This window comes from Rattus norvegicus, chromosome 2 (genome assembly GCF_036323735.1).
Source record: "Rattus norvegicus strain BN/NHsdMcwi chromosome 2, GRCr8, whole genome shotgun sequence".
Lineage (NCBI taxonomy): Eukaryota > Metazoa > Chordata > Mammalia > Rodentia > Muridae > Rattus > Rattus norvegicus.
Genome location: NC_086020.1, coordinates 35,576,624 through 35,603,250, shown reverse-complemented (window position 1 = coordinate 35,603,250; position 26,627 = coordinate 35,576,624). Strand labels below are relative to the sequence as shown.

Here is a 26,627-nt window from a genome sequence, read left to right as displayed (position 1 = left end):
TAGACTGAACGGAAACTCTTCTCAGTAAAACTGACCTTCTCGAGTTTCCCAAACCTAGTGTGCAGTGCTATGTAAATCACAAGGTTCCATTGTGAAGGTGTTCAATTCTCCGAGAGGAATAACAGGCTTTGGAAGGCCAGCCTGGGAACCAGACACAATTCTTCTCCCAGTTCCTGTGGGAGAGAGGTCTAAGGACCAGAAACCCGGAAAATAAAAAGAACACTTTGGACCCTAGCCCACCTCTAACTCTGCAACCAAAGAGTTAGAACATCAGATCCAGACCCTCTGTGAAATGGCTGAAATCTTAACCTTTAGAGATGGCTGGTACCAGGCCTTACATGTTTTGTTCTGTTGGCACACCCAAGGGGCTTCTGAAAACCTTAGAAAGCAAATAATGGAGGTGACTAGTAGACTCTAGTTGAGAGCAGAATTTATTACTTTGTCTTTTCTTTTAAATTCATTGTTTTTTTGGCTTTTGTTTTTTTTAATCTTTTGTCATTTAAAACGAGCATTAGATTTTGCTGGGGCCTAACTTTCCAAAATGGCTCAATTACAATGAGCTCAGCCTCAAGCAAAATGTCAAAAGTGTGAGAGAGATAGAGTAGATGGTTAGAGTTGGCCCCAGCATAGTCAAGTTAGATGGAGACTGGGCTCGGGGGTGGGAGCTAGGGTTGGGGCTAGGGTGGGTGGGTGAGACAGAAGGGTAGGGGTGGGGGAGATGATGATGGTTGTGATACAATGCTCTTCTTTCTCAGATGGGTGGGGCTGCTATTGGGTATTCTATGAATGTGGGTCACTTCTCACTGGAGGAATTGGCCCTGTGTCTCAGCCATGTCTGGTCCTCCAGCCACAGCACCGTGGGAGACTCATGTGAGTAAGACATATGTTCAGTGAACCCCCAGCCTAGGGGACCAATAGAAAAGTCTGGTCACTCGAGAATGACAGTTTCTTCACTTAGGACAATTCTGCTCAACACGTTCATCTGCCTCCTCTGGAAACCTTGTGCTAAATGTGTTGGTATTTCCACCTGAGAAAACGTTTCACTGCAAAAATCAACAAAACAGCAAACAAGAGCAAGAATACAATGAGAAAGAAAATGCCTACAGCTGCCATACTACAGGACAGCATGACGTCAGAGACCTTGACTCCCCTCAACAATGGGGGATTTGCGCAAAAAGTGTCCTCTATGTCTTCGAGTTTTTGCATGTTTTCTTTGTACCATTCTAAAAAGTAAATGTTTGAGCAAGTGCAGTCAAGGGGATTTTGTCTTAAATTAATGGTCCTCTGCTGGGACAACACGGGGAGGAGACTGGGCGGGATGATGCTAATGCGATTGGAAGCTAGATTGAGGTAGATCCCCTTAAGATGACTAAGGGCCTCAATACTACTGGATGTCAGCCTGTTGTGACTAAGGTCTACATGATTCATTATCTTCAGATTGATGAAGGCTTGATGGTCAATGGAGGAGAGATCACAAAACGATAAAATCAGGATTTCTAGGCTTCCCAGTGCTTGAAGTGGGTTGGTCTTTTGGATATTCCCATTTGGAAAGCGATTTCCCTGTAAATTCAGATGCCGGAGTGCTGGCAGGCCATCAAGGAGATGCTGATTGCTGGAGCCAAGGAGGCAGTGGGAGAGATTTAGCACCTTCAAGAGATGGAGGTTCTGGAAAGGACTTTGTGCATCTTTAACATGGAGTCGGGTAAATGCCAAGTCTAGCAGTTCTAGCTGAGGACATTCTTTGAAGGCCTCAGTCCTGAGGCCCAGGGGTTCATTGTAGCTCAGGTTCAGGCTCTGTAGGTGAGACAGGTTTCTGAGTTGCAGGTTGCAGCAATCAGAAGTTTCAATGTCATCATGGCTTAGGTCAAGCTCACGAAGGTGTTCTAGGGTTTCTAAACAGCCCGAACCAAGTTCAAGTCTCTTTGTGTTGCCTTTGATGTAAAGGTGTGTAAGGGAGGGGAAATTGGAAGCACTGATTTGGCACAAATTCTCAAACTTATTTGCACTAAGAACTAATTTCTTGAGCTTGCTTAGTCCCACAATCCCAGACGGTAATTCTGTCAGGTGGGTGGCTGTTAGGTCCAGCTCCTGGAGACCGCTGAAGCAGTAGAATGTGTTGGAAGTGATGTTGAAGAAGTGATGCTTCTGTAGGTTGATTCTCTCAACAGACATTTCACAGAGGCCCTCAAACATGGAAGAACTAATATCTTCGTCGTCATCAATGTCCTCAAATGTCCCCAGCCAGAGAGACTGGATAGTAGAGTTCTGCAGACCCTTGAAGATAACAAGCAAGCTTTGAGTCCCTCCGAAGTTCAAACTTTGGAAGACAGTTGACTTGAAAGCCCCGGGCTCTATTCCTGTAATGTCGTTTCCATTTAAGTTCAGGCTCAGATTAGTGGCTTGCTGTAGAGAGCTCACGTCTTCTTTCGACAGGTGATGGATAGCATTATTCTGAAAATCCAGGACCTTCAGCTTCTCTGTTGGGAAATCTTTGGGGAGTCTAATGGAGGAAATATGGTTGCTTCCAAGATAGAGGCTTTCCAAGGCTTTTTGACTATGCACTGGGATAAACTCAATACTGGATATTCCTGTTTGGATGAAGAACAGATGCTTCAGTGCCTTAGGCCCAGTAAGTGCTGTCTCTGCCATAAATATCAGGGGATTTGCAGTTAGCACAAGTGTCTCTAACCGATGTTGGCTTTGGAAAGTATCTTCATGTATCCAGTAAATCTGGCACCTCAAAGAAGATAAGAGCATTCAGCAGTCATTTGTACCAGGACAACAGAACCAACACCAGCCCAGTGGTGAACTAACAGTCCATTGTGTGCAATAACCAAGTAGTATTATACACTACAGGAAAGTAAAACAGAACTTTCTTCCATACCCACAGAATAGTTTGTTGGGTTAATGAATAGCCTTAGTTCTGAACACTCTGATTCAGAATTTCATCTATATTCCTTGTTTAGAGTGAACTCTCAGGGATTTTAAATTTCTTTCTTTTATGGTAAGGAAAAAAAAACAGTGATTTGATCGATTATAAAAAAACCCCAAACTGTGATTTACTGTTTAATTTAATGTAAACTCTACCAAAAACTATATATTTGCATAGGATATATATATATATATATATATATATATATAAACAATATTAACAACATACGACCTTTACTGATTATTTTTTGGTAGGGGGGCAGTGTTAGTAAAGATTGAGTCTAGGACCTAGCACATGCTAAGCAAACACTGGGCTGGCTCTAGTCTTGTTCTCTTTTCATCAGGTTTTTCAAAAGGAGTTTATGAAGAACTATGTGTCAGATGATATATGGGGAACTGCTCCTTGAACTGGAAAACAGTAAAGAAATCACCATCCTGGGGTTGGGGATTTGGCTCAGTGCTAGAGCGCTTGCCTAGCAAGCGCAAGGCCCTGGGTTCGGTCCCCAGCTCCGAAAAAAAAAGAATAGAAAAAAAAAAAAGAAAGAAATCACCATCCTGTTATTATATCTAAAAACACTGGATGAATTACACACTTGTGCCCATGAACGCACGCCCCTTTGTTTGCACACACGTATACTGATGTTTTTCTCATCTACCCACAAGCGAGTAGTGACACTGGCCTTAGTATCTCACAATGGTGCTTGTAAACCATGAAAGATCACTCTAGATGCATGTGTTCTCCCACTCTGCAGGAAGGGAAGGAGCAATGCAGAGAGCTGCTACGAGGGTGAGAGATGTTGTGGAAACATCAGGCTTCTTTCTCCTTCCCACATATGCAAGTTTCACACCCTCACTTGCTTTGTATATTTCTGCCCATTTGTTCTCGAGCATGGGTTCGGCACTCAGATAAAACTTCCGGGCTATAATTCGCCAATGGGAATCATGATTCTGTCTCTAGAACGGATAATGGAACGCTTTACGTAATTCGTGTAAAGCAAGTAAATAAAGAGCTAATAGAAGCCAGATGTGGAGATGCCAGCCTTTAATCCCAGCTCTTGGGAGGCAGAAGCAGGCAGCTTGGTCAACATAGTGAATTTCGGGACAGCCAGGATTGCAGAGAAAGACTTTGTCTCAAACAAACAAACAAACAACAAAACAAAGTTACTAGAGAGATCTATGAGTTTTTCTAAAATGTCATTGCTCAGTAACAGCCAATTACATTAACGTGTAGCGTTAATATGGCATCCGATTTGATCAAGATTTGTTTTTATTTTTGCCATCAATAATTCTTAGAGCAGTGGTTTTCTACCCTTTAATATAGTTCCTCATGATGTGATGGTCTGCAACCATAAAATTATTTTGTTTGTACTTCCTAACTGTAATTTAACTGTTGTTATGAGTTATAATGTGGATATGCAGGATACCTGATAGGTGACCCTGTGAAAAGGTCATTCCACCCCCAAATGATTCACAGGTTGAGAACCACTGCCTTCGAACTTCCTAACCTCACTAAGGCAGAGCCGGAGAGCAGAATGTGTTCCTCCTAATTGACTGGCTTGTATTTGCAAGGAAATAGTACTGGAGATGTGTTCCTTAGGGAAAGATAAACACGCAAGCAGCTTCTCTGTGGCCCCAGAGGAGAGAATGGAGGATACTTGGGGTGTACAATGCAGTTTTGCTTAAGGAAAAGGTCAAGAGCACTCAAGGAATTGAAATACCTACCTGGTTAAATCCAGGAAGGTGAGATTTACGAGTCTGCTGAAAGTCGTCTTTTGAATCGTAGGCAAGGCATTAAAGCTGAACTCCAAAGATTCTGTTGAGTTTGGTAGAGTGCCAGGAATTTCACTGAGACCTAAATGTTCACAGTTGTATGTTTTGTTGACTTCTTTCTAACGGGAGAAGCAATGTAAATCAGTACCGGATCTAGTAGTTTGATTCACTCTCTAGAAAAACTCATGTATGACTTGCCTTTTGAGAAGTCACCCTGTGTCTAATAATCTTTATCAAAAATATACTTGCAAAGCCACGAAATGCTTGTGCACACTCGTGTTCACGATAGGTAAGAAACCACAAAGAATCGTGATAACGCACACCCTCTTGCTTAGATGATGGTTCAAATAAAACAGTTTATGAAAGACCTTTGTAGTCCATCAGAGAACTCTGAAGGATGGCATTAGATGATATTGAGAAATTTACACTTTGTTAGCTAACGATTGGCTGTAAGCCAATGTGTGGAGGGCACACCTCTAATCTCAGCACTATGGAGAGAACCAGGAAGTTTGTGAATTCAAGGATGACGTGAGCACCATGTCGAGACCCTGCCTCAACAAACAAACACCCCCCTAAACAAACAAACAAACAACATGTAAGAGAGAGAGAGAGAGAGAGAGAGAGAGAGAGAGAGAGAGAGAGAGAGGGCTTTCTAGCATGCACAAGCCTGCTTCCTATCCTCAGTATTGAAAGAGAAAGATATTGTCAGTAGCCACCCTAATATCAGTATGAGCCTAGGTGAACCAAGTGTGGTGCTCCCTAGAGGAACCCTGTAGAAAAAGAGCCTTGCACAAAACAAGCTACCGAATGAATGCAAGAATTTGAATCTAGTCAAGACTTTAGGCCTAGCTTTATGTCTCCAAGTGAGCAACGGAACAGCTTTAAGTTAAAACATCATAAAGTAGCAGTCAGTCAAATACAGGAAGTGAGACATTCTATGTAGTGACTGGAGAAAGAAGGGGAGGAAGGAGGGAGAGGAAGAGGGGAGGAAACTTTTGTGAAGGAAGGAAGAAAATGAAAGTGATAGGACTCAGTGGATACAGGTACTTTCCACCAAGCCTGCCAACCTGAGTTTGCTCCCTTGGAGCTCACAGGATAGGAAGAACGAGCCAACTCTCGTGAGTGGTTCTTGCAAGTTGACTCCACACACAGGCTGTGGTGCGTGCACACATGTTGAAGAGTTATTTTAAAAGAGAAAGATATGTAACATTTCTTAGAAGATAAAGCAAATAATGGCAAAAGACTAACCCTTGCTTAGATTATGATTTTGAAAAACGTTAGGAAAAGACATTCTATAAGCCATCAGAGCACTTGGAAGACAAGATTTTTTTTAAAGATTTATTCGTTCATTATATATAAGTATACTGTAGCTGTCTTCAGACACACTAGAAGAGAGCATTGGATCTCTTTACAGATGGTTGTGAACCACCATGTGGTTGCTGGGAATTGAACTCAGGTCCTCTGGAAGAGCAGTCAGGGCTCTTAACCGCTGAGCCATCTCTCCAGCCCGGAAGACAAGATTAAATGATATCGAGAAGCAATAAATTTTCCACAGTGTGTGTGTGTGTGTGTGTGTGTGTGTGTGAGAGAGAGAGAGAGAGAGAGAGAGAGAGAGAGAGAGAGAGAGGGAGAGAGAGAGAGAGAGAGAGAGAGAGAGAGAGAGAGAGAGAGAAGGGAATGAATTTCTTAACATCAGTGGCTAATGCAGTTAAGTAAAGGACCGGCTTAGTCTTTTGAGATACACATTTAATTAATTAATTAATTAATTAATTAGTAGCTAGAGATTAAATGACATGTTTGAGATTTGTTTTAACATGCTTTGGTTTAAAAAAAAAAGGAAGGAGAGAAAGAGAGAGATAATCTATAATCCCAGCACTTGGGAGGCTGAGACAGGAGGATGGCTGTGAATTTCTAAGCATGTTTGAGATAGAGAAAGCCCCTGTTTCAACAAACAAAAACAAACAAACAATCCGTACAACCAGGAAAGGAGGGGAGGAGAGAGAACTGGGTATGGGAAGGTGAGCAACAGAGACCACCAGTGCTGAGATATCTCACAGCCTGCATGAGCTCAAATGTCGCTGGCCCTTGAGTGTAAGGGGTGGGTATAGGGAAGCTCTTGTAACTATTTTGTAACAAATTTTTTCAACACAATACTAAAAGGAAAACTAAGTAGCAGAGATAGTGGGGTGTTTCAACCTTAAAACACAAATCATTTCCCCCTTTTGGGTCTGCAGGCTGTGACTACCAGACCATGGGGCTTTGGGTCAACCTTATTTCTAACCGAGTCGAAGATCCTGAAATCTAATAGGGACCGGCTCCTCAACCCCTAATCTAAGATACAAATCTTGAACTAAGTAGAAATGGGAATATATTCATCAGAAGGCCACAGAGCTGTATGGTCATGGTTTATCTGGCAGCGCTACAGCATAGAGGGCATCTGTGTGTCTGACGAGGGGGAGGGGTTAGGTAGGAAGGTCTGATGATGTGCATCCCACCTAGGGGGACTCCTAGGGAAGAAAAGTACCATTGGAGGTACAGGAGGATGGGCAGCAGGGACCGCCAGTGCTCAGATATCTCACAGCCTATGTGAACCCAGGCAACCACCCAGCTCCTGGTCCTGGATCTGCTCTCTAGTGGCCCAGTGAGGCTGTTCCACCCCCCTGTAGCCTTCCTTCTGCTGACTATGAACAGATTTCTCTAGCAGGAGACAGAAGTGCGCGTGCACGTGCGCGTGCGCACCCACCCACCCACATGCATACACACACACACACACACACACACACACACACACACACGCACAATCTTCCTTTGCTCTGAAGGGTGAGGCTCTTGAGCGGGCGTCACATTAGTCCCTTTTTTGTTTAACTCTATTTCCCGTTCCATGGCACACTTTCTCCTAGCTCCACTAAGCATGCGCATCTACAGGAAATCACTGGTTTCCCTGCGTGCCATGAAGTTATTATAAGTGTCGCTGAAGAAAATGCCATATTTATATTTCCTTGTAATTTATTCTCCATTTTTATAGACCCAGAGTCCTCTAGGCACTGTCACAAATCCATCCACATAATGTCCTTGAAATGCACACTTTGCATTTAAAACTTAGATTTAGCTGACTGGTGGGAAAAAGCACGTTACCAGACTGTCCCCGGTGCCTATGAACGAGGCTCACCCAGAGAGAACCGTGTAGACAGCAGTGGGCTCAGTGGACGATATTTTTTTTTCTGGTCCCCGTTGGCATATCACATATATGTGGAGAAAGGGAAATCCCCCAATCTGCCCAGTTTGTTACAATCCTACAGCAAAAGATCTTCCTCCTTGACTGGCTACACGGCAGACAGAGCTCATCCTTAACGTCAATTTCTGTGCGGCCCGGGCTTCAGCAAAGGCACTCAGACGCACGCAACTGCCCCTCACCCTGCTCTGGCTCAAGAAGCGTTTAGGACCCAAGGTGCTATGGGACCTCTGCTAGGCAGCTTGGCGTCAGCTTGGGTGGAGAGTTGGGCCTCTTTCGCCTAGAGCTGGGCTCCTGAGCGCTGCCTTTATTTTGCAACCCCTTCTCCCACCAGGCGTTCCTTTGCATTTTTTCAATCAGGCCGTTATTTGGTTCCTGCTGTACCTCAACCCCGTCACGTCCTTCTGCATTTTCGCTCCTTGCAAGCCTAGAGACATTTTTCTAATTTGGAAGCCTTTGAATTTCGCTGGGATGCTTATTCCCACCTTCTCGGATGTCTAGTACACTTGACAGAGGCAGGCTCGAGGCTTTGGAAACATTGTCCCTCCCCCACTCCTCCCTTTAATCACACCTTGAGCAATTTGACTGGTAAGCTAAATCCCAGAGCAAAGATTACTCTGTCAACAAACCAAACCAAACCAAACCAAATAACAAATGAAGCAAAACCTCCCAGGAAGGCACATCCCTAAAGTTGTGCTGTCTAGCTGACTCTTCCCGGTGAGGGACACTCCAGTTAAACCTATTTAGTTTTCTGAGCCCCTACAGCAGCTGTTCTCAACCTGTGGGTTGTGACCCCCCTTTTGGGGTGGGGTGGGGTGGGCATGTTGAACAACCCTTTCATTCCCGTCCCACATCAAATATCCTGCATATCAGATATTTACACTATAATTTGTAACAGTAGCAACATTACAGCTATGGAGTAGTAATTTGATGCTTTGGAGGTCTCCACGACACGAGATACTGTATTAAGGGGTGGCAGCATTAGGAAGGTTGAGAACCACTGCTCTACAGAATTAACCTGCTTGCCTTCAAATCCAAGCTCACTCACGGCACTGTGTTGCCTCGGCCTCTCTTTTCCCACCTGTAGTTTGGGAATAATAAGCTGACCTCGAAGGCAGGAGTGCTGTGAGAAGTATCTACCATACAAGGGCCTGACAAGCCCTGAGTAGGAGGAGGCCCCACTTAAGGAATCAACATATCACCCCCATGTCTAAAGTTCTTGGAAAGCTTTTTCGTCTGTGAACTTGGAGTTCTTAAAGCCCACCCCATTCCTAGAAACAGAAAGACTTTATTTTACTCTGGTTTAGAGAGAACGGAGTGGCCAAGAGAAGCATATTTGAAACGGGGTGGAGGAAGTAAGTTTACAGTCTCAAGGAAGTAGCCCAGAATGCTTTGGAAACATTTTTAACATAAGAGTAGCAATTGTGGGACACCAGCAAGCATATTTGCTGGTCTCTGAAGGCCTAGTCACGGTTGTAATTTTGTTACATGCATTCAAAGACTATGTGGCATTTAGTAACAGAAGATTCTCTGTGGACAGTTCATGAGTTTTCATTACAATTGTCTCAGAATTTGCCTGTAGGTTTGAACTTTTTTAAGCAAAAAAAATTATTAATATTAATCCCAACTTCTACCCAACATACACATATACACAGATGTATATATCAGTTCTCGAGCCATGAAACTTAGAAATATGAAACCATATATCTTCCAGAAGAAACTTGTGGGATAATATCATCTTAGCCTGGGGTAGGCCAAGATTTCTTAAACTGGACAGAAATGCATTGAAACTAAAAGGAAAAGTATGTTAAACAGAGTTACAATAATATTAAGGACTTCCAGTTGGCAAAAGATACTTTTAGAAACGTAGAAAGGGAAGTTTCAGAGCAGAAGAGCTGTCAGATAAGGAAGAAGGTTTACAAATCAAGGCAGCAAAGGAGAAAATGGGCAAAGACAAGCATTTCACATACTCGAAAGTGGTAGGAGAGGGCTGGGGGGTACATTAGTGTTACACTGCTTGTCCACCATGAGAGTGGCACTGGGTGTGACTCTGAACTGTGCAAGAAGAGAGGAGGTGTGTAAAGTGCTGTGGCCATGTACTCAATGCAATAATTCATCAGAGAAATCAAAACTGAATCCCAATGAAATACGACTTTCCCAACCATTAGGATGGCTCACATTTAAAATGAAATGTTAACAAGACTGACACAATCAAAAGTCACATACACTGCCAATGAATGTTAATTAGTAGCAATGTTTTATAAAGCTAGCAACGTCTACTGTACAGACCTTCCTACACACACACACCCACCCACCCACACACACACACACACACACACATACACACACACACACATACACACACACTCAGAGAGAGAGAGAGACAGACAGAGACAGAGACAGAGACACCCTATGAGCAAATATATCTACGCAGGTACTCAGTTAACATAAAGCTGTTTGTTTGTTTACTAAAGAAAGACATAATCAAGAAACTCCTAAACCAGCATCATACATAACTTCCAAAAAATTATAAACAATGCAGTTTTCTATTAATAGTAGAGAAGTACATAAATGGTGGTTGGGTCTTCAACTCAAAAGAGTTGAATATGTTCTTCTACTCAACAGTAGGACTCACAAATGACTGTTAGACATGTCATCAGAAAGTGTCACCAATTCAATGTCAAGCAGAAGTAGCCAGGGAGTCAGTTTCTATGGTAAACCCCCAAGTGTATAAAGTTATATTTTAACAGGTATAAAAGCAACCAGGATGATGGGCCTAATACCTGGGAGGAGGCTTGAGGGCTCCTGGGGTGTTGAGTCCCCACTGTGTCTTGAGCTGTGCGTGGAGTGCTTATTGGTGAAAATGCAATTATCTGCATATTTAGGGCCCTGTGAACTTTCTGTAGCTGTGTCTTGCTTCAACAAAAGTTTAATAAGCTGAAAAGAAGGCGTTTATTTAACAAAACAAAACCTTCTCATCATAGTAGGCAAGACGAGCTCAGGAGGGTGAGTCACCGGGACAGACAGGCAGCAAGGGCCTAATGATGCTTGAAGTGGCAAGAGGAAGAAAACGAAGCAAGGGGAAGGGCGGGTACAGGAGGCTGATTTGGATGGAGGAGAGGCCCACATGTGGAAACCAAAAAGCACATCTCTCTTAATCTGTCCTGCATTCTCCGACTTGTCTGTGCCCTAAAGGTCAGGAACACACAGAAATGTGCTCCCATCATGTTCATGCAATAGATAGCCTTGAGATTCCGCTGCTTAGAAAGAAAAAAACAAGAGAAGAGGGAAGAGAAAAAGAGATGGACTGTCAATGAAACAGGTTTCAAGGCCATTTAAAATTAATCCTGCGTTAGGGTGCAGCCACATCGTGGAGGTTGGAACTGCTGTACTAGAGGACTTCACCCTCACCTGTCTATCCAAAAGGGAAGTCTTCACTCTAACACGGGGTCTTTAGGGGATCAGGCCCCACCCCCAGGACCTGAAAGGCACAGTACTGAAGGCCTACAGCAGACAACTTCTCTCTTTTTGCCTCATTCCTCTTCCTTCTGCCAAAGCAGGGGCCATGTACAAAAGGGAACTGTCAGCTCCAGAGCCTGGTGCCATCCTTGGTGGTTGGAATGACTCAGTAACTCTGCTGGAAGCTTCCCTTCCTGGACTCCTTGTGGCCTCAGAAGGGCTGGACAGACTTCCCACCAGTGCAGGGCTTTGAGTGCTAACCTACTAAGTGTAGAACAGTGCACTGCATAGTGAGACTCCGAATGAATGGGAGGATCATCCCATCTGGGGATGATGTCAGCAGGTGCCTGTCATTTGTCCTTGGTCACTGAGGAGGTGATGTCCCCATCCTGATCCCCTTAAGGCATCTACATGGTGTATGACATTGAGTTCCCAACTTAAATGTGGTGAGTGGAGCTTGGGCTGATGAAGGCCCTTTCCTCTTTTACTTCTTTTATAGGCTGAACTGTGACCCATCCTCCCAACCATGTACTTCTGCCATTGACGCTCCAACTCCCAGGACCCTGGGCCTCATGTGACTATCATCGGAGAGAAGGCCTTTCAAGATATGATTATAGTAAAATGAGGAACTCTGGGTAGGTCCTAAGCTAGCATGACTAATGTCCCAATAAGAGAAAATGAGACAGAGCTAAGCGTGGGAATGGCACACTGGAGAGACACAAGAGGACAGTCAAAAGAAAGTCCTTGGAGGAAAGCACCCTTGCTGTTGCCTCCATCCTGGATCTCCAGCCTCCAGAAATGACAAACAGTAGGTTCCTGTTGTGTAATTTCCCTCACTCTGAAGCTCTGCTTCTGGAAGCCTGAGGAAACGAATACAACATCCCTGCTTTGAAATTCCCTGGTTTGCTATCTCTGCTCAGTCTGAGAACATCCTGAATTCACCCACATTCAAGGCTTACAAGCTTCTGTTTGTTTCTCCTCCAGACTTTATTCCAGTCCTGACTTGGGGTTCGCTTAACACCCTTGACTTCTAACAATAACTCAGGTCCATTCTGCCCCTAGCTATCCCTAGCTTACATTATCCTTCCAGTTTCCAGGTAGCAAAGTGGCTAACCAAGCCACTAAGGCTCATAGTCTTTTCTGTCTTTGCCATTTGCCAAGCAGGTCCCCGTGGACTGGCCACTTGCCAGAGTCAAGGGCAGCGTGGGAAGGTTGCGTCATTTAAGATGGCAAAAGACAGAGGCCATTCTCTCTCTCCATCCTCTCCACAGCTTCTGGTACATTGACAAATATTGTTACAGTTTCAAACAGAAGGTTTGAGTTGCCTGGGTTCTCAGATTTACTCTTGTGGGTTAGTCCTACAGGTGGAAGGGTTTGTCCGACAGGAGAAGAAAAACCAATCTCATTCACAATGATCCTTTAAACGTTCTGAATCCTGGCACGAGCCTGTCTTTACTGGTCTTTACCAAGACAGCCAAGAAACCAAAGGGCTCTGTGGGGAGTGACCATGCTCTGGGATGGTGAACAAACAGCCCTCCTACTTTAGGCGTCAGGATGGAGGAGGTCTGCTCTTCGCACCGAAACCCTGTTGATATCTCCCGGTGTCCTCTTCAGGGCAGTAGAGATTGAGAGCCAAGGCTCAGCCGAATCTGTATATATCTCAAGTTTTGCAGCAAGTGTCAGCTGGGTAGAGACAAATAGTTTGGACTCACCTCAGTGCACCTCTGATCTGAGGATCCGATGGCTTGGCAGCTGGCTGAGAAGAGAGCCACTAAAAGGAAGCAGCTGATGTCCAGAGCCATCTCAGGTCCAGAGCAAGCCCAGCTGCATAGGATTAGCTAACGCTCAGAGCCAAGCAATCTAATCACACTCTAATAGCTCTGGCAATTTGGCAGGCAGTGAGGTGTTCAGAAGGTCGGTCTTAGAGCCGAAATGCTGGGAACCACTCAGCACTTGTGGATCTGGGCTGCAAACGGAAAAAAAAAAAAGGGGGAAGTTCTTTTTTGCATACCAACCATCTTGGCCAAAAATAACAGAGAGCCCTGCCCCACGATGGCCCACTGCATTTCCTGTCAAACTTGGGCCAGTTGTGCAGCCCTTTAGAGTCCCACTGTGATGCTTCCCACTGGTTTGAAGCCAGTTTCAAGGGGCTTGGGCCGCTCAGCCAGTTTCCAGTCTCTATCCTTGAATGGAGGAATCTGCACTCGCACCGGGGCACCACTTTTTCTAGCTGTCCTTGTGAGTGGCTAGGAGAAGGGCTGGAACATGCTGGCAGGCAGAGAGCTCCCTTCCAGCAAACTGGAGGGTTTCCACGTTGGGGACCAGGGCAAGAGGCGACAGGCCGGGCAGTCCTGCTAGCTGAACGACAGCTGCCTCCCGGACCACTACTGTTCTTCCTGTGGATGGAGATTACTTTCTTTTCTCACCCTGGTGACTTGGGACTGTTAAAACATCTCAGGTGAAAGCCCCTTTTCTGGGGCCTCACAAATGACTCAAGTTAAACAAAACAGCTGTTAAAAGCCTGGCCGACAGAGCAGAAATAGGTATATCAGCTTGGGGTCCCTTTTGCCTTAGGAATAGGTTTGAAATTGAATAACTCCGTTGTAGAGTGATTTCTTAGTATGCATGAGACTTCCAAGTTTGGTCCCTAGCATCCCATAAAACAGTCATGGGCATACCCCCAGAAAGAGTATTAGGGAGTTAAGAAGCAGGAAGATAGGCCGTTCAAGGTCATAGGGAGTTTGAGGCCAGCCCAGGTTACAGGAAAGCCTCTCTAGACAGTGAGGGGAGAAAAAGGGTAATAGAGAAACCCCTTTGATGGGGGTAGTAAGGTGAAGGAGAGGCGGGGAGAGAAAAAAGTTCAAGCGTTGACCCAGTGAACTTAACTACCACAGGCCTTTTCTGACCTTGAACCAGTTGACATATGGGGGGGGGGCTAGCTGGTGTTGCCTCCTAAAAGAGTTGAATAGTAGACAGGACCAAGAGTCCACCCATCGGTTTCAGCAGAGGCTGAACAGAGGCAGGAAAAGCTCCTCACTTGGGCTATGTCCGTGGTCTTCTCAGTAACTAGGCATTCCATGAAATGCTATCCTCATCTGAAGACGCTATTTGCAAAACACGATCTAAGCCATTAAAGGTGAGTGGCGGGGCTCTTTACTTCACAGAAGGCATCCATCAAGGTGAAGACCCATAGGTGCTAATCCTCAGGTCCACTGCTGGCCAACTGAGTGACCTACAACACGACCTGCACTTCCTTGGGTGTAGCTTCTCATCTGAAAGACCCCGGGGCTGTTCTGCTTACATCACACGTAATTATGAGGACCAAATGGGATCATTTGTAGGAAAAGGCTTTCTTAACCTTAAAGCCCTACATAAACAAAGAGTGTGAAGGGAAGTCGGCTATGAGCCACCAATCCCAATGTCATGTAAATATCACTCTCTGGAAATTGTCTCCTACCCCAGAGACACTGAAAAGGCATATTACTTTCTGTCTTAAAGAAAGGTTTGATGGCTCCGTTAAGGCCATAAGATTTTGTCATTTTCTGAGGCCACATCATTTGCATACGATTTGCGTGCGTTTGCATAATGGATTCAAAAGACCCGCTGCCAGTGTATAAGAGTAAAAGAAAATAAATGAATATGAGTGACCTTCTGCCACAGCATTCAAATCAAATATTCAGGGCATAATACCCTGAAATATGAAATAGATTAAAATTTAAACTATTGCAAACAGATAGGAAGATAGGTTTTAGAGTTCAGAGGCACGAATGAAGCCCTTATTTGATTCCAGATTGTAAAGAATCACATTCTCCTAAAGGTCACCCCATTCAAATGATTTTCATGCCTCAATTCTCCCCTCCACAGCCCTTTGCTCCACTGCTGTGGTTAGACATACTGCACTCTTTTTCAGTCTTCCTCAAAATGTCTCAGCAACAGAAAACTCACCATCCCTCAAGAAATTGGTCTGGGCAATTTTAGCTGTTAATATATACGATAAGGCTTTTATTTAACTGTAAAAATCTTCCCTATCTTGTACCCATAGAGTGCCTGGTTTCCTCCAGCTACTAACTGGGTAAATTCAAGCCCTTTCATATCTACCAGTCCTATGGGTATTTAAAATGATAATGTCTCCAATCCTTCCCTTTGTAAGTTAAAAATGTTCAGTTCCTCTATGTCACAAGCTCATCACTCCTTCTACTCTGCTTATGAATACTTCCCAAAGATCACAGAAAAATGAGTCAGAATCTTGTCTTTGTCACTACCTGGTTCTGTATCATTTATACTACCAATGATGGAATTAGACTAGCTTTTTTTTTTCTTTAAATTTTTAATTTTGTTTACTACTGATGTATGTGCATGTTTGATGTGTTTGGGCTTAGGTGGAGGTCAGAGGGCAATTCTGGGGAGTCGGTTCTTTCCCTCCATCTTTATATAGGATCTGGGAATTGAACCCAGGTCATCGGACTTGTGCAGCAAGCACCTTTAGCCGCTGAGCAACCTCCCTGGCCCTTGGCTATTTTTTCTATAAGGAACTTCCTTATTTAAGACACCGTTACTCTAGTTTAAAATTATAGTTTCCAACTTACCGATGTAACAAAGTTGGCTTGAGCCAATAAATGGAGTCACACTTGCTGTGTCTTGACAATCTGCTTTCTCCTTCTTCGGAGATGGCATTGTTTCGTCTTGGCAAACAAAAACTAGAAAAGGCTATCTGGTGCAAATGGTGGGGTACTAACACATTCTAATGCCAATCTACTCACAGTGCCATGGGCTGGGGTGGCCAGGAAGAGATAGAGCAGCCATGATGCACACTGGGGATGATTTCTTTCAGAGAGAAAAGATAAGCTGAGAAAAGGCAGTGGGACCATGTATTGACCGGTTGCCACAGCAATGTGTCCATATATGAACTATTCACATGGCATACAAATTCCATATACCTTATTATTCCACTCAAGATCATCCTTTATGGTCTATGATTAGTTAGTGGATGACTCTGAAGAACTGACCATTTTCATGTCTAGTGAGGTCTCTGTGATCACTTTGGTGCTTCTAAGTCAATGGTTCTCAACCTGTTGTTCGCCAACTCCTTTGGTGTTGGATGACCCTTACACAGGGGTCACCTAAGACCACTGGAGACCACAGATATTTTCATCATGATTTAAAACAGTAGCAAAATTAAAGCTATGGAGTAACAACAAAATAATTTTACGGTTGGAGGTCACCACACCATGAGGGACTGTATTAAAGGGTGGCAGCCTTAGGAAGGTCGAGAACCACTGCTGTAAGTCATTAGCACTAAGAGTGACTTAGGACCCTAGAGATCGGGCTTTGGCCTTTGAGCACTTCCCAGGTTATTATTCAAAGGCTAATTCATTTCAAGAATATACAAGCTAAACTATGCTGTCTGATCCAAGTTTGAAAAGCACTGCATGAGTAAATCCTATTAGATCATGTGAGCCACAGTAGATGTTACAGGGACTTACTGCTTTCTCTTCTGTATGTTTAGTTTCGCTTCTGCTTTTGGCTCAAACCTGGTTCCTCATCCCACTACACAGCACCCCAACCAGTGGCTCAGCTTACCTGGTTTCCTAAAATATTCTTGAATATTTGAATATACTTTATGGTCAAGTTTAATTCTGGTCACTTTATTTCCTGATAATTTGTCTACGTTTAATCAAATTCTTATAACACGAGATGTAGAGCCATGGAGACCCAAAGTAGAGTATCTCTCAAAGTAACTCTCTCTCCTTGAGGGTTGCATGGTGTGCTGTCTCATTGCGTATCTAAACAGCCCCTGTTCTGTAGGATGATGTCATTTATACAGAAAGGCAGGTCCAGGATAAGGTGAAGGCTATCATTGGATGAGAAGGAAGAGTAGGTGTAGAAAAAGTCTAGGAAGAAGAGAGGAGAGAGACAGAAGCAAGGAATCAAGATGGAGACAGTGATGGGGAAGGATGACCCAGATCTGCGTGGTCTTGAATTGCCAAGGTGGCTGGGATGAATTTCTTTAGGCAAATTTATCTTATCTAGGTGAACGGCTTATATCCTTATCAATTGGCTGTCAGTGCATTGTGTGGATGTATTGTGGATTGAGAATTTAACATATAAATCTGATTGTTGGGTTACAGTTTGTTGAGTCTTGATTTTACCGGGTGGCTGGAAGCAGAGAGTTCGTGGCTAGCAGAGAGCCACTGGGAGAGATACTAACCTGGAATGAATTAGCATTAGTTCTAATGGCCCGTCGGAGCCAGAACTAGTGAGAGGGCATGGCTGCCAGGGTAATCGTGGGAACCAGTAGCCACTGTAATATTGCTTCTTTGCAGATGGCACCACTATGGGGTTATCAGACTACACAGAGCCAGTAACCCTTGAAAGGACTCTAGCCAGCCCACGCAGGGCAAACGTGGCTTTGACAGGTCTTGTCCTTCTTTCCCATTCCCTTTGCCTTGCTGAAAACTGTTAGATTACATCCTTAAAGCTAGACATTAAAGTCTATTTACTTATTTGGTCAGTTCCTCCTCCTGAGGTTGACTATCAAGGTCCAGCTACCAAAGTACTCAAATCTAACAACCGAGAGCTCCAGTTGGCTCACCTAATTAACATGCCCAATTAAAATTAAACAGCTCATTCTACCATGGGATTTCCCCTTTACCTTTATAAACCCCCATTTGCCTAGGGGCCATGTTTGTCTCCTGGATTTCAAAAGGCAGTCCTTTGTCCTCTCTGTGACAAATCCCTTCTTTCCCTTCTCCCTTGTACTGTTTTTGTCTTTTCCCTCATCCTCTATCTCTTGTCTTTGTCTCTTGATCTCTTTTCTTTGTTCCTCTGGGAATAAATCTCCTTTGTGGTAAGAACTTGGTTTGGGGGTATCTTGTGCTGAATACCGGTCTCTTCAAAACCAGTCATTTCCGGGGAGGTGACCTGGCTTCACTCATGTACAGCTTGATTTTGTAGGGAGGAAAGACTTTTACCCTCCACCTTTTGACTTCTATAGGTATAGTTTAGGAGCTGAACTGATGGAAGACAGATGAGCAGACCATAAAGCATAGAGATCTAATTGATGTTCCGGTTTTTTTTACATAGTACATGGTGATCCATATAAAGAAACAATTAGACACAGGGGTGGAGGAGTGTGTATTATTCCATTTTAATGAAGATCAATAAATTATGGACATGTGTGGAAAAGAAAAAAGCTGTTTGAGATAGGAATGCTGGACTGTGGAAAAGTAGTCAGGAATCTGTGGGTAAATCGACTGGAAGGTTAGTGGTATCTGTTGATCTGACTCTGTCTACACTGAGGAGAATGCTCTCTGTGTGCTGGAGGGAGGAAACCTTTCTTCTGGGAAATCTAGACCCCACTTTAGGCTGAGAGAGCAGGGTCATCCTCCTGTCCCAGCTGTTCCCCAGTCACCATTCAAAGAAATCAATAGGATGCATATTTGGGGAGGGCTGTTCTGCAAGTTGTTGGTGACACTGTAGCCAACAGAGAGAGAGCACAGTGTCCTCACATGTCAAGGACAGCTGGCTTTCATCTCAGAAATACCCTGAATCTTTCTTTACTTCCAAGGCCAAGTCCTCCTGGCCTGCGAACTCAGGGGAAGGAGGAGTCTTTCTTGTTTTGATGCAAGGGCAGTTTCCATTTCCTGCCCTTGGTTTCACCTCTTCCCAAGATGACCATTCTTGAATGTTAGTGGAAATATTCATCTCCTTTGGCTTCATTATGGCCATTAAAAAGGTGTCTGATGTTGGACCATCTCCCCAAATCTGGATTTAATTCTTCTCTGTACCCATGTATGCTGGAAGGAGAGGCAGTACGTTACAACACTTGCTAAGCCTTAACTTTCAATTAACCATAATGTCAGTGTTCTCCATTGACTTCTCTTTATTTCATTGAATGTGTTTTATAAAGGCACACATATTAAAGGCATCCCCAAGGGTTTGCCTCTGAAACTGTAAAATGAATGTAATATTCAAAGGCAGAGAAGCCCAACTGGAGTGTGGGCATAGAAGTTAGGGCTTAGAGATAAACTCTCAAGTCTGAAGTAGCGTGGTTGTCTCAGGGTTTCTATTGCAGTGAAGATATACCATGACCACAGCAACCTTAGTAAAGAAAACCATTTAACTAGGGCTGGCTTACAGGTCAGAGGTTCAGTCCACTATCATCATGGCGGGAAACATGGTGGCATGCCAAAAGACATGGTGCTAGAGGGGTAGCTGAGAATTCGACACCCAGATCCAGAGGCAGCAAGAAGAGTTGGCACTGAGCTGTTTCAGGCTTCTGAAACCCTGGGTGCCATCCCTAGTGACACACTTCCTCCAACAAGGCCACACTTATTCCAACAAAGTCACACCTCTGTTGTGAGGTGTTTACTGTAAGCTGCACTCATGTTCCCAGAAATAATGACTCTAAGGCTTTATTATATTTACAAACATCTTGGCTATTAGCTTTGGGTCGTTCTTTAGTTCATAACTTCATACCCCATTTATTCTAATCTCTGTTCTACCTCTGCTCAACTTTCATGTGTCTGTTCTTTATGTCCCAGGCAAATCTTCCTATGCTTGGCTCTCTCCCCAAATCCTTTCTACCTACCAGATATCCCACCTTTTATTCTACCCTTTCCTATAGGCCATAGGTTTTTGTTGTGATTCCACGACAGGCTTCAAATTGGCAGTTAAGGAGACAAGGCCTAAGTCTTTGTTTTCTAGAACTGGGCAAATCCAGGCAAGTCCAGGCCTCAGAAGCTGCCCTGCCACCTGGCCTGAGGGAAGGACAATGGGTCAGCAGCAGTTTCCAGATTTCCTTAGGTACTTCCTCAGCAACAATTTCCAGATCTCCTTAGCAAGTTTCCAGCCCTGACAACCCAGTAATGGAGTGTCTGTAGAGAAGGACTGAACATACAGCTCACCCACCCAGGAGTTCCCTAATGTGCCTGCAAGCTCACATTAGAGACACTCATGTCTCTCTTTATCTTGGTAGTGGGAGACCCCCAGCACGCTGGACTTCTGCAGAATAAAACACTCTTTGCATTTACATGCTATTTGAGACCAGGGTATCATTCTTTGGTGAATCATGGACCCTTACAGTTGTCAATGACAGGTGATATATCCACCCAGCACACAAGAGATTCTCTTTACACACCTCCCAGTAGTGCCACTCCCTATGAGTCTTATTTGGCCATTTTTATTCAAATCACCACAGAGGTCCCAAGAGTGGTGCACTGAAATCAGAAAACCTAAAGCTAAAAATAAGCTTGCAAGGGACCAAATCTACCCTTGTCATTCCTCTAATTAAGAATGTAAATGAACAACGGACGAGTCTAATGGTTTCAAGAGTTGAGTATTCCTATTCTGTTTCTTGACTTCTGCCATTCTGAAATATTTCTTTATGTTCTCTGTGTTGTTATAGCTTTAGCCACTAACAGTAAACTTTGGAAGCAAAGAGGAAGGCAACAACAGCAACTTGCCATTCTTGTCTCATTGGAATTCTTTTTCTTCCAGAAACAAGCCATCCACTCAAAGCATTATGGGGGGTGGTTGAGCCGATGAACAAAATTGCCAGGCTAACCACTATTTTTCTCTTGTTGGCAGGATTATCCTCAGAGTTCAACAGCCTGTTAGGTTTCAATCTTCAGACACAGGCCCTCCTGTGACCTTAGACACACCATTATCTTCCAAGTGTCCCTGTTTCTTCTGTGAAAGAGAGACGACTTTCTCCCCTGCTCAACCTCTAAGAGTGCCTATGAAGAGAGAACGCCCCTTGAAAACTGATGACATTTTTATATCGTTGCTCATAGAAAGCCTGTGGATGACCAGGCTGGATTCCTGTCCTCACTCAGGACAGTGCTTGAAGAAGCAGTACCTTAAAAGTAGCTAGGGGCAACGACAAAGTGCTTGGAGGAGACAGTTACTCGGTGCCAGGTGCCCTTGTAGCTTTTGGCATGCTTTAAGCTTTACGTGTTCAGAGCTTGCCATGGGTTCTATTCTTATCCCAAATGTATTGATGAGTAAACAAGACCAGAGTGGCTCAGGGCCATGAGCAAGGTCAAGGTAGGAAAGTAGAGAACAGAGGACTCTGAAGGGCCAACATTTGAGTCTAGATTCACACTTGAGTCTTGCCCCACTCCACTGTCCTCAAGAAATAACGCATTTGTAATGGAAATAATCCCTGAGCCTCAGCCACGTGGCCAGAGATGCTCTGGGTGTGGTTATCCCAGGAGCTCAGGGTCTCCATTCAGAACCTTCTAGCTTCCAATCCCTCATAGTGACTCTTACTTTTTGCCAACTACAAAAATGAGGAGAATATTTGGAAGAGTTGTCAGCCTTAGAAATTTAATCAGCTGGGCAAAAGGCAATCGAGATGCCATCTGGACAGCCTCTGACTCGCTGCCCGGAAGATAAAGACATCTGGACTTAGGAAATACCAAGGACATGCTGACTTGATCCCCAGGCCCGTGGGCTTCACGCAGACATGTTTTGTAATTGTTCAGAAGCTACAGCTTTGAGCTATGCAAGGCCACCAAGTGTCTGCTGCTCTTTCCGGCCTAGCTTTTCCTGCCTTCCACTAGTGAACACTGTGACTTTTTGAGCTACTGAGAAGGATGGTCTAAATAGGCTGCTTTAATGACAGGGCAAGAGGTGGCTGCCCTAGGCCTAACTTATCATTGATTCAGAGCATCTGAATCAGGACAAGTAATGACTACTGACCATTAAGCAGGCCTGAGAGGAACTCTGTGCTGTAGCTGAAGGAGGTGCCTGACTAGATTTGCAAGCCAATGTCTCTTAGCACTCCGTTTCCTTTGGTGAAGAAGGCTCTTTACAGTGGGTACTGTGTCAGCCTGCTTCTGGGGTCCTGTGTTGAGGACATGAAGGACATAATGGCCAGGGAAGAGCTGAACTACTGAAAGGGACAAGTCGAGTTTCTTCACACAGGGCTTTGACAGTTGCGACATTCAAACGTTTGTGTATGTTTTCTAAACAGCTTTTTAGACACACCCTGATTCTCACACACCAGTTTCTGTTTTAAAGTGCAATTCAAATCCTTCCAATAAACTTTCAAGTCAGGGGCTGGAGAGATGGCTCAGTGGTTAAGAGCACTGACTGTTCTTCCAGGCGTCCTGAGTTCAAATCCCAGCAACCAGATGGTGACACACAACCACTCGTAATGGGATCTGATGGTCTCTTCTGGTGTGTCTGAAGACAGCTACACTGTACAGTGTACTCACATACATAAAATAAACAAATTAAAAAAAACATTTTCAAGTAGCAAGTTTTTGCAGGCCTGGAATCCAAACTCTCACTCCCACCCCCAACTCCTGATTATCTGAGAGAGAAACATTGTTTTATGTCACATAAACTCACCAAATTTCCTTTTCTCTAAACATGACTGATAAGACACAGTCCACATAATCCTGTTAGCTCCCTGTGTTTGGGATTCGTTAAAAGATATTTAGGTATTTTTTTGGTAGTTAGAGGGTGAAGGTTGCCCTTTTGGAGCAATTCATATTTTTTAGATTTGATTAAAAAATAAGAACTATATGCTTGCATTTTCTAGTTCTGCTCTAACATTGAGTGACTATGACTTCTGACTTAAAAACAGTAATAAAACAAACCAAATAGTAGAAATTATTGTATCTTTGGAGCAGGAAGTTGGTGGGGAGTTAAGCCTTGCATCCCGCCGGCCCCTGTGCTCAGGAAAGAGTATCTTCATTCATCTTTGACTCTCTTAGGGGTCTTTACTCGTTCTTCATTTCATTTCTCTCACAGTTCGCTCCTGAAGATCTTGTCCCTGTAAGACATGCTTGTTGTGTTAGCATTCACCCCTGGCTTCCACTAGCTCTCTCTTTAAAGCGTGTCCAGGTGTGTGTATGTGGATGCTGGTGCTTGAGGAGGCCAGTGGCCTCAGATTCCTCTAGAGTTGGACTTATGGGTCACTCTGAACCACTGCTGTGGGTACGGGGAGGCTGAGTTCAAATTCTCTGCAAGAACAGCCACTGCTGTAGACGGTGAGCCTTCGCTGCAGCCCACTGGTTAAGCTTCTCGCCATGGCACTTCATCATGTGCCCCCCATTCTTCAGAACTTCTGTGAGGTCCTGTCTTGGTGTCTGGCAGGCCCAGGAATCTCATCTCTCTTCTCCATCTCCAGAACATTGACTTACATGAGTTTATTCTGAGCTCAGACCCTGATTGGATCAGCAGCCAAACTGTCGCAAGTCCCAGCTTTGCATTCCTCCAAGAAGGACCTGGGAATCCAGCATTCGGCTGACTCTAGGCAAGAGGATGAACCTGGTTGGCAGTAAGTGGTGGCTCCAACCTCCTGCCATGTGGCAAGGCCTGTTACCCTAGCATTGGCAAACACAGGAGCAAGTCTAGCCACTCTGTGTGTGTGTGTGTGTGTGTGTGTGTGTGTGAAGAGAGAAGTATGAGGAGACTGTAGACTAGAAATAGGAAGCTAAGAACTGGTGGTGTGGTTTTGGGACTTCTCAACAAGAAGAAAAATCTTCCTTGGTTACATTTGTGCACTTGATAGTTTTCATTATATATCGCTGAGTAAGCAAGTGTCCCTGTAGACTGGGAATAACTGAATGTCAGTGTGTAGAGAAAGGCCCTGTGCGGACATGCAACCAGCTGTTTCAAGTTTGGAGAAAAATCGTACAGGCCTACTACAGTCTTCTTTTTATGGAACACAACTAGTTCCTGTCGCAGTCTATTATTAACAGACCGCGAAGAAGAGAAAGAAGAAACTGAAACCCTACTCTCACTTTCACATGTAACTAAGCTTATGCTAAGTGAATCTATCATTCGGTCTATACATTTATGTTTAAATCTGTATGGCGAGCAGCACCTGTTGGTGTTGTCGTTTGCTATTGCTCGGTTTTACATTAACTCTGTTCACTGACACTGTCATACGAGGTTATGATGCAGTCTGACCACTCTCTGCCTTACTCCCTTCTCTCCCTCTGTCTTGTCAATGCCTCCTCCTCCAAACCCGCTCCTTTTCAGATTCACGACTTGGTTTTATTTTGTGACCCATTTAGATCAACCGTGGCTGCCTATGCGATCGCTGGATTAGAGTGAGCCTTCGGAGTCTGGCGGGGCCACCTGTGGGTAGACAACGGGAGGCAGGGATAGCCCCATCTCCTGGAAGCCATCAATAGCAAATATGAGTACATAGCTCACGGCTGAGAAGTAGGGCCTTCTGAATTCCTCCTCCATTCATGTTTGACTGCTGGCTGACTGACTAATTCTTGGGTAACTCTAGCGGATGCATCCCAGCTGCTATGAGCTTGTGATTGCAATGGCTGTGTCTTGCTTAGCAAGACACATTCCTCAGTCCTATTCCTATTTTCTGGATAGTATACTCTTTCTGTCTCTTCTTTAACATTCTCTTACCCTTTGCTGGACAGGTATAGATGTCTTGTTCAGGGATCAGTACTCATCTGTCATGTAATCTCAGTACCTTGTGAAGGCGTGAGTCTCGGCCTTACCATTGTTCATTGAAGAGGCTTCTCTGAGGAAGGCTGAGTAGCTTCTGCTTACAGGTAAAGAGAAACATTTAGAAGGCAGTGTGATGCTTTGTCAGTTTAGCTTAACAACAGTGTTCAGCCACTCACTCCCAGTACCCATGACTTCCTTAGCTGTGGGGTTTTGGTCAGGTCTTTAGTACCAGATCTGGATCCCCTTCTCTGAAACTGGCCTTGATTCCAGTTACAGAGCTGTACTTAACCAGCACTTGTAGTGCCACTATTGAATAAGTGGCACATTTTGCTCGGTAGATGGCCTTATAGTTCATAGGGTTAACAGCTGAATAAGACCACTGACGCTCTCATTCCCCCTTAGCAGCTTTCATAGCACCTTCTGGAACCACAAAAGCTAGCTGGCAGAGAGGAAGTTTCTCGCTTCAGTTCTAGCTTGACTTCTCTATACTATACAAAAATATACACATCGTCTTTAACAATAGGCTCTTTTGTCATCTGGCTCTGGTAGGCAATCATGAGGAAGGGATGGCAAGAACCTGCATAGTTCTGGGGATTTTGGTCCCTCCAACCGATAACTCATAAGAAGGTGTCCAGCCCCGGCACCGGAAGTTTTGTTAAATAACCCCGAAGCCTGGGGTATTTCCCAGCCATGTAGGATGGTTGCCTTCTAACTCTATCTATTTAACTCTCTCTCTGTCTGTCTATCTGTTAGTCAGTCTATCTATCTATCTATCTATCTATCTATCTATCTATCTATCTATTATCTATCTATCTATCTATCTATCAATCTATCTATCTATCAATCTATCTATCTATCAATCTATCTATGCTTTCATACATAGATATGTTTCTCTTCGAATAAGATGAAAATGACTTGTTGTTTTCACACTATTATCTTAGTCAAGCAACGTGACACCCCCCCCCCCCAAGAATCCTCTCTTTTAGAACTGTATCCTACGGATGTGTAGCAGGCAGATACCAAATGCTCAGCTTCCTGATCCATTGCTTACAGAACCACAGAGCTGAAGCCAGCGGCTAACTAAATATCATGTCCCGACTGACGTCACAGAGGTACAGCATCCTCACCCTGCCCATCCCTAAGAAGCCCATCACAACCCTTGCTCTGTTGCGGCAAAATAGCAGCACTACCATGCACCCCTCCACTCCCCACAGCTGAAAGTCCCTGACCCAGGCATGTGCTCTCTTGCTGGTTCCAGCTCCGTGGGGCCATAGGAACTAGTGCTCGTTTATCTCCACAGCTCCACACTGACCCCAAGTCCTCTCAGACCTGAGCGGACCTTGCCCCTCTGGTCTCTAGTGTTAGTTCCGGCACCCGTGGGGCCAAATGGAACTTACCATAATTTACCTCTGGTTAGTATCTCTCCCGGCGGCTCTCTGCTAACCCCGACCTCTCTGATTCCAGCTGCCCGGTAACATCAGGGTTCTAGAAGTCCAGCATGGGCTGGCCAATCTCGGCTCCCTGCCACCGACTCTGCTCACACTCCTAACAACCCAGTGAAATCAAGACTCAACAAACTGTAACCCAACAGATTTATATGTTAAATTCTCAATCCACAATACATCCACACAATAAACTCACAACCAATTGATAAGGATATAAACCTCCCACCTAGATAAGATAAATTTGTCTACAGAAATCCATCCCAACTACTTTGGCAATTCAAGACCACCTGGATCTGGGTCCTCCTTCTCCCTCTCCTTCTAAAACCTCTGTTCCCGCCTCTCTCCTCCAATGACAG

General features: G+C 44.4%; 1 protein-coding gene and 1 long non-coding RNA gene across 4 annotated transcripts; both read right to left on the bottom strand.

The window, feature by feature from the left end:
- Positions 1–413: 413 nt before the first annotated feature.
- On the bottom strand, positions 414–13,362 carry Cd180 (CD180 molecule). 2 transcript variants are annotated; one of them, NM_001106405.2, is made up of 3 exons: positions 13,105–13,321; positions 4,654–4,820; positions 414–2,737 (listed from the first exon to the last, which is right to left on the bottom strand). In NM_001106405.2, the coding sequence occupies exons 1-3, from the start codon at positions 13,192–13,194 to the stop codon at positions 1,006–1,008; spliced, it is 1,989 nt and encodes a 662-aa protein (NP_001099875.1). In that variant the 5' UTR covers positions 13,195–13,321; the 3' UTR covers positions 414–1,005. The 2 variants fall into 2 exon arrangements, with proteins under 2 accessions (NP_001099875.1, XP_038957856.1); XM_039101928.2 differs by lacking the exon at positions 4,654–4,820 and having other exon boundaries at positions 13,105–13,362.
- Positions 13,363–23,005: 9,643 nt separating this feature from the next.
- On the bottom strand, positions 23,006–25,885 carry LOC108349935 (uncharacterized). Of its 2 annotated transcripts, none has more exons than XR_010063726.1 (3): positions 25,847–25,885; positions 24,782–24,920; positions 23,006–23,177 (listed from the first exon to the last, which is right to left on the bottom strand). It is a non-coding gene; the product is annotated as an uncharacterized LOC108349935 (long non-coding RNA). The 2 variants fall into 2 exon arrangements; XR_010063727.1 differs by having other exon boundaries at positions 25,826–25,883.
- Between the last annotated feature and the right edge of the window lie 742 nt (positions 25,886–26,627).

Excerpts from the sequence above, each read along its gene's own strand:
- Cd180 (NM_001106405.2), bottom strand. The coding sequence starts at position 13,194 with ATGGCTCTGGACATCAGCTGCTTCCTTTTAGTGGCTCTCTTCTCAGCC. Across the intron at positions 4,821-13,104 it reads CAGATCAGAGGTGCACTGAG|AAAGAAGTCAACAAAACATA; the intron begins GTGAGTCCAAAC and ends TTCTCCCGTTAG. Across the intron at positions 2,738-4,653 it reads ACCTTCCTGGATTTAACCAG|GTGCCAGATTTACTGGATAC; the intron begins GTAGGTATTTCA and ends ATCTTCTTTGAG.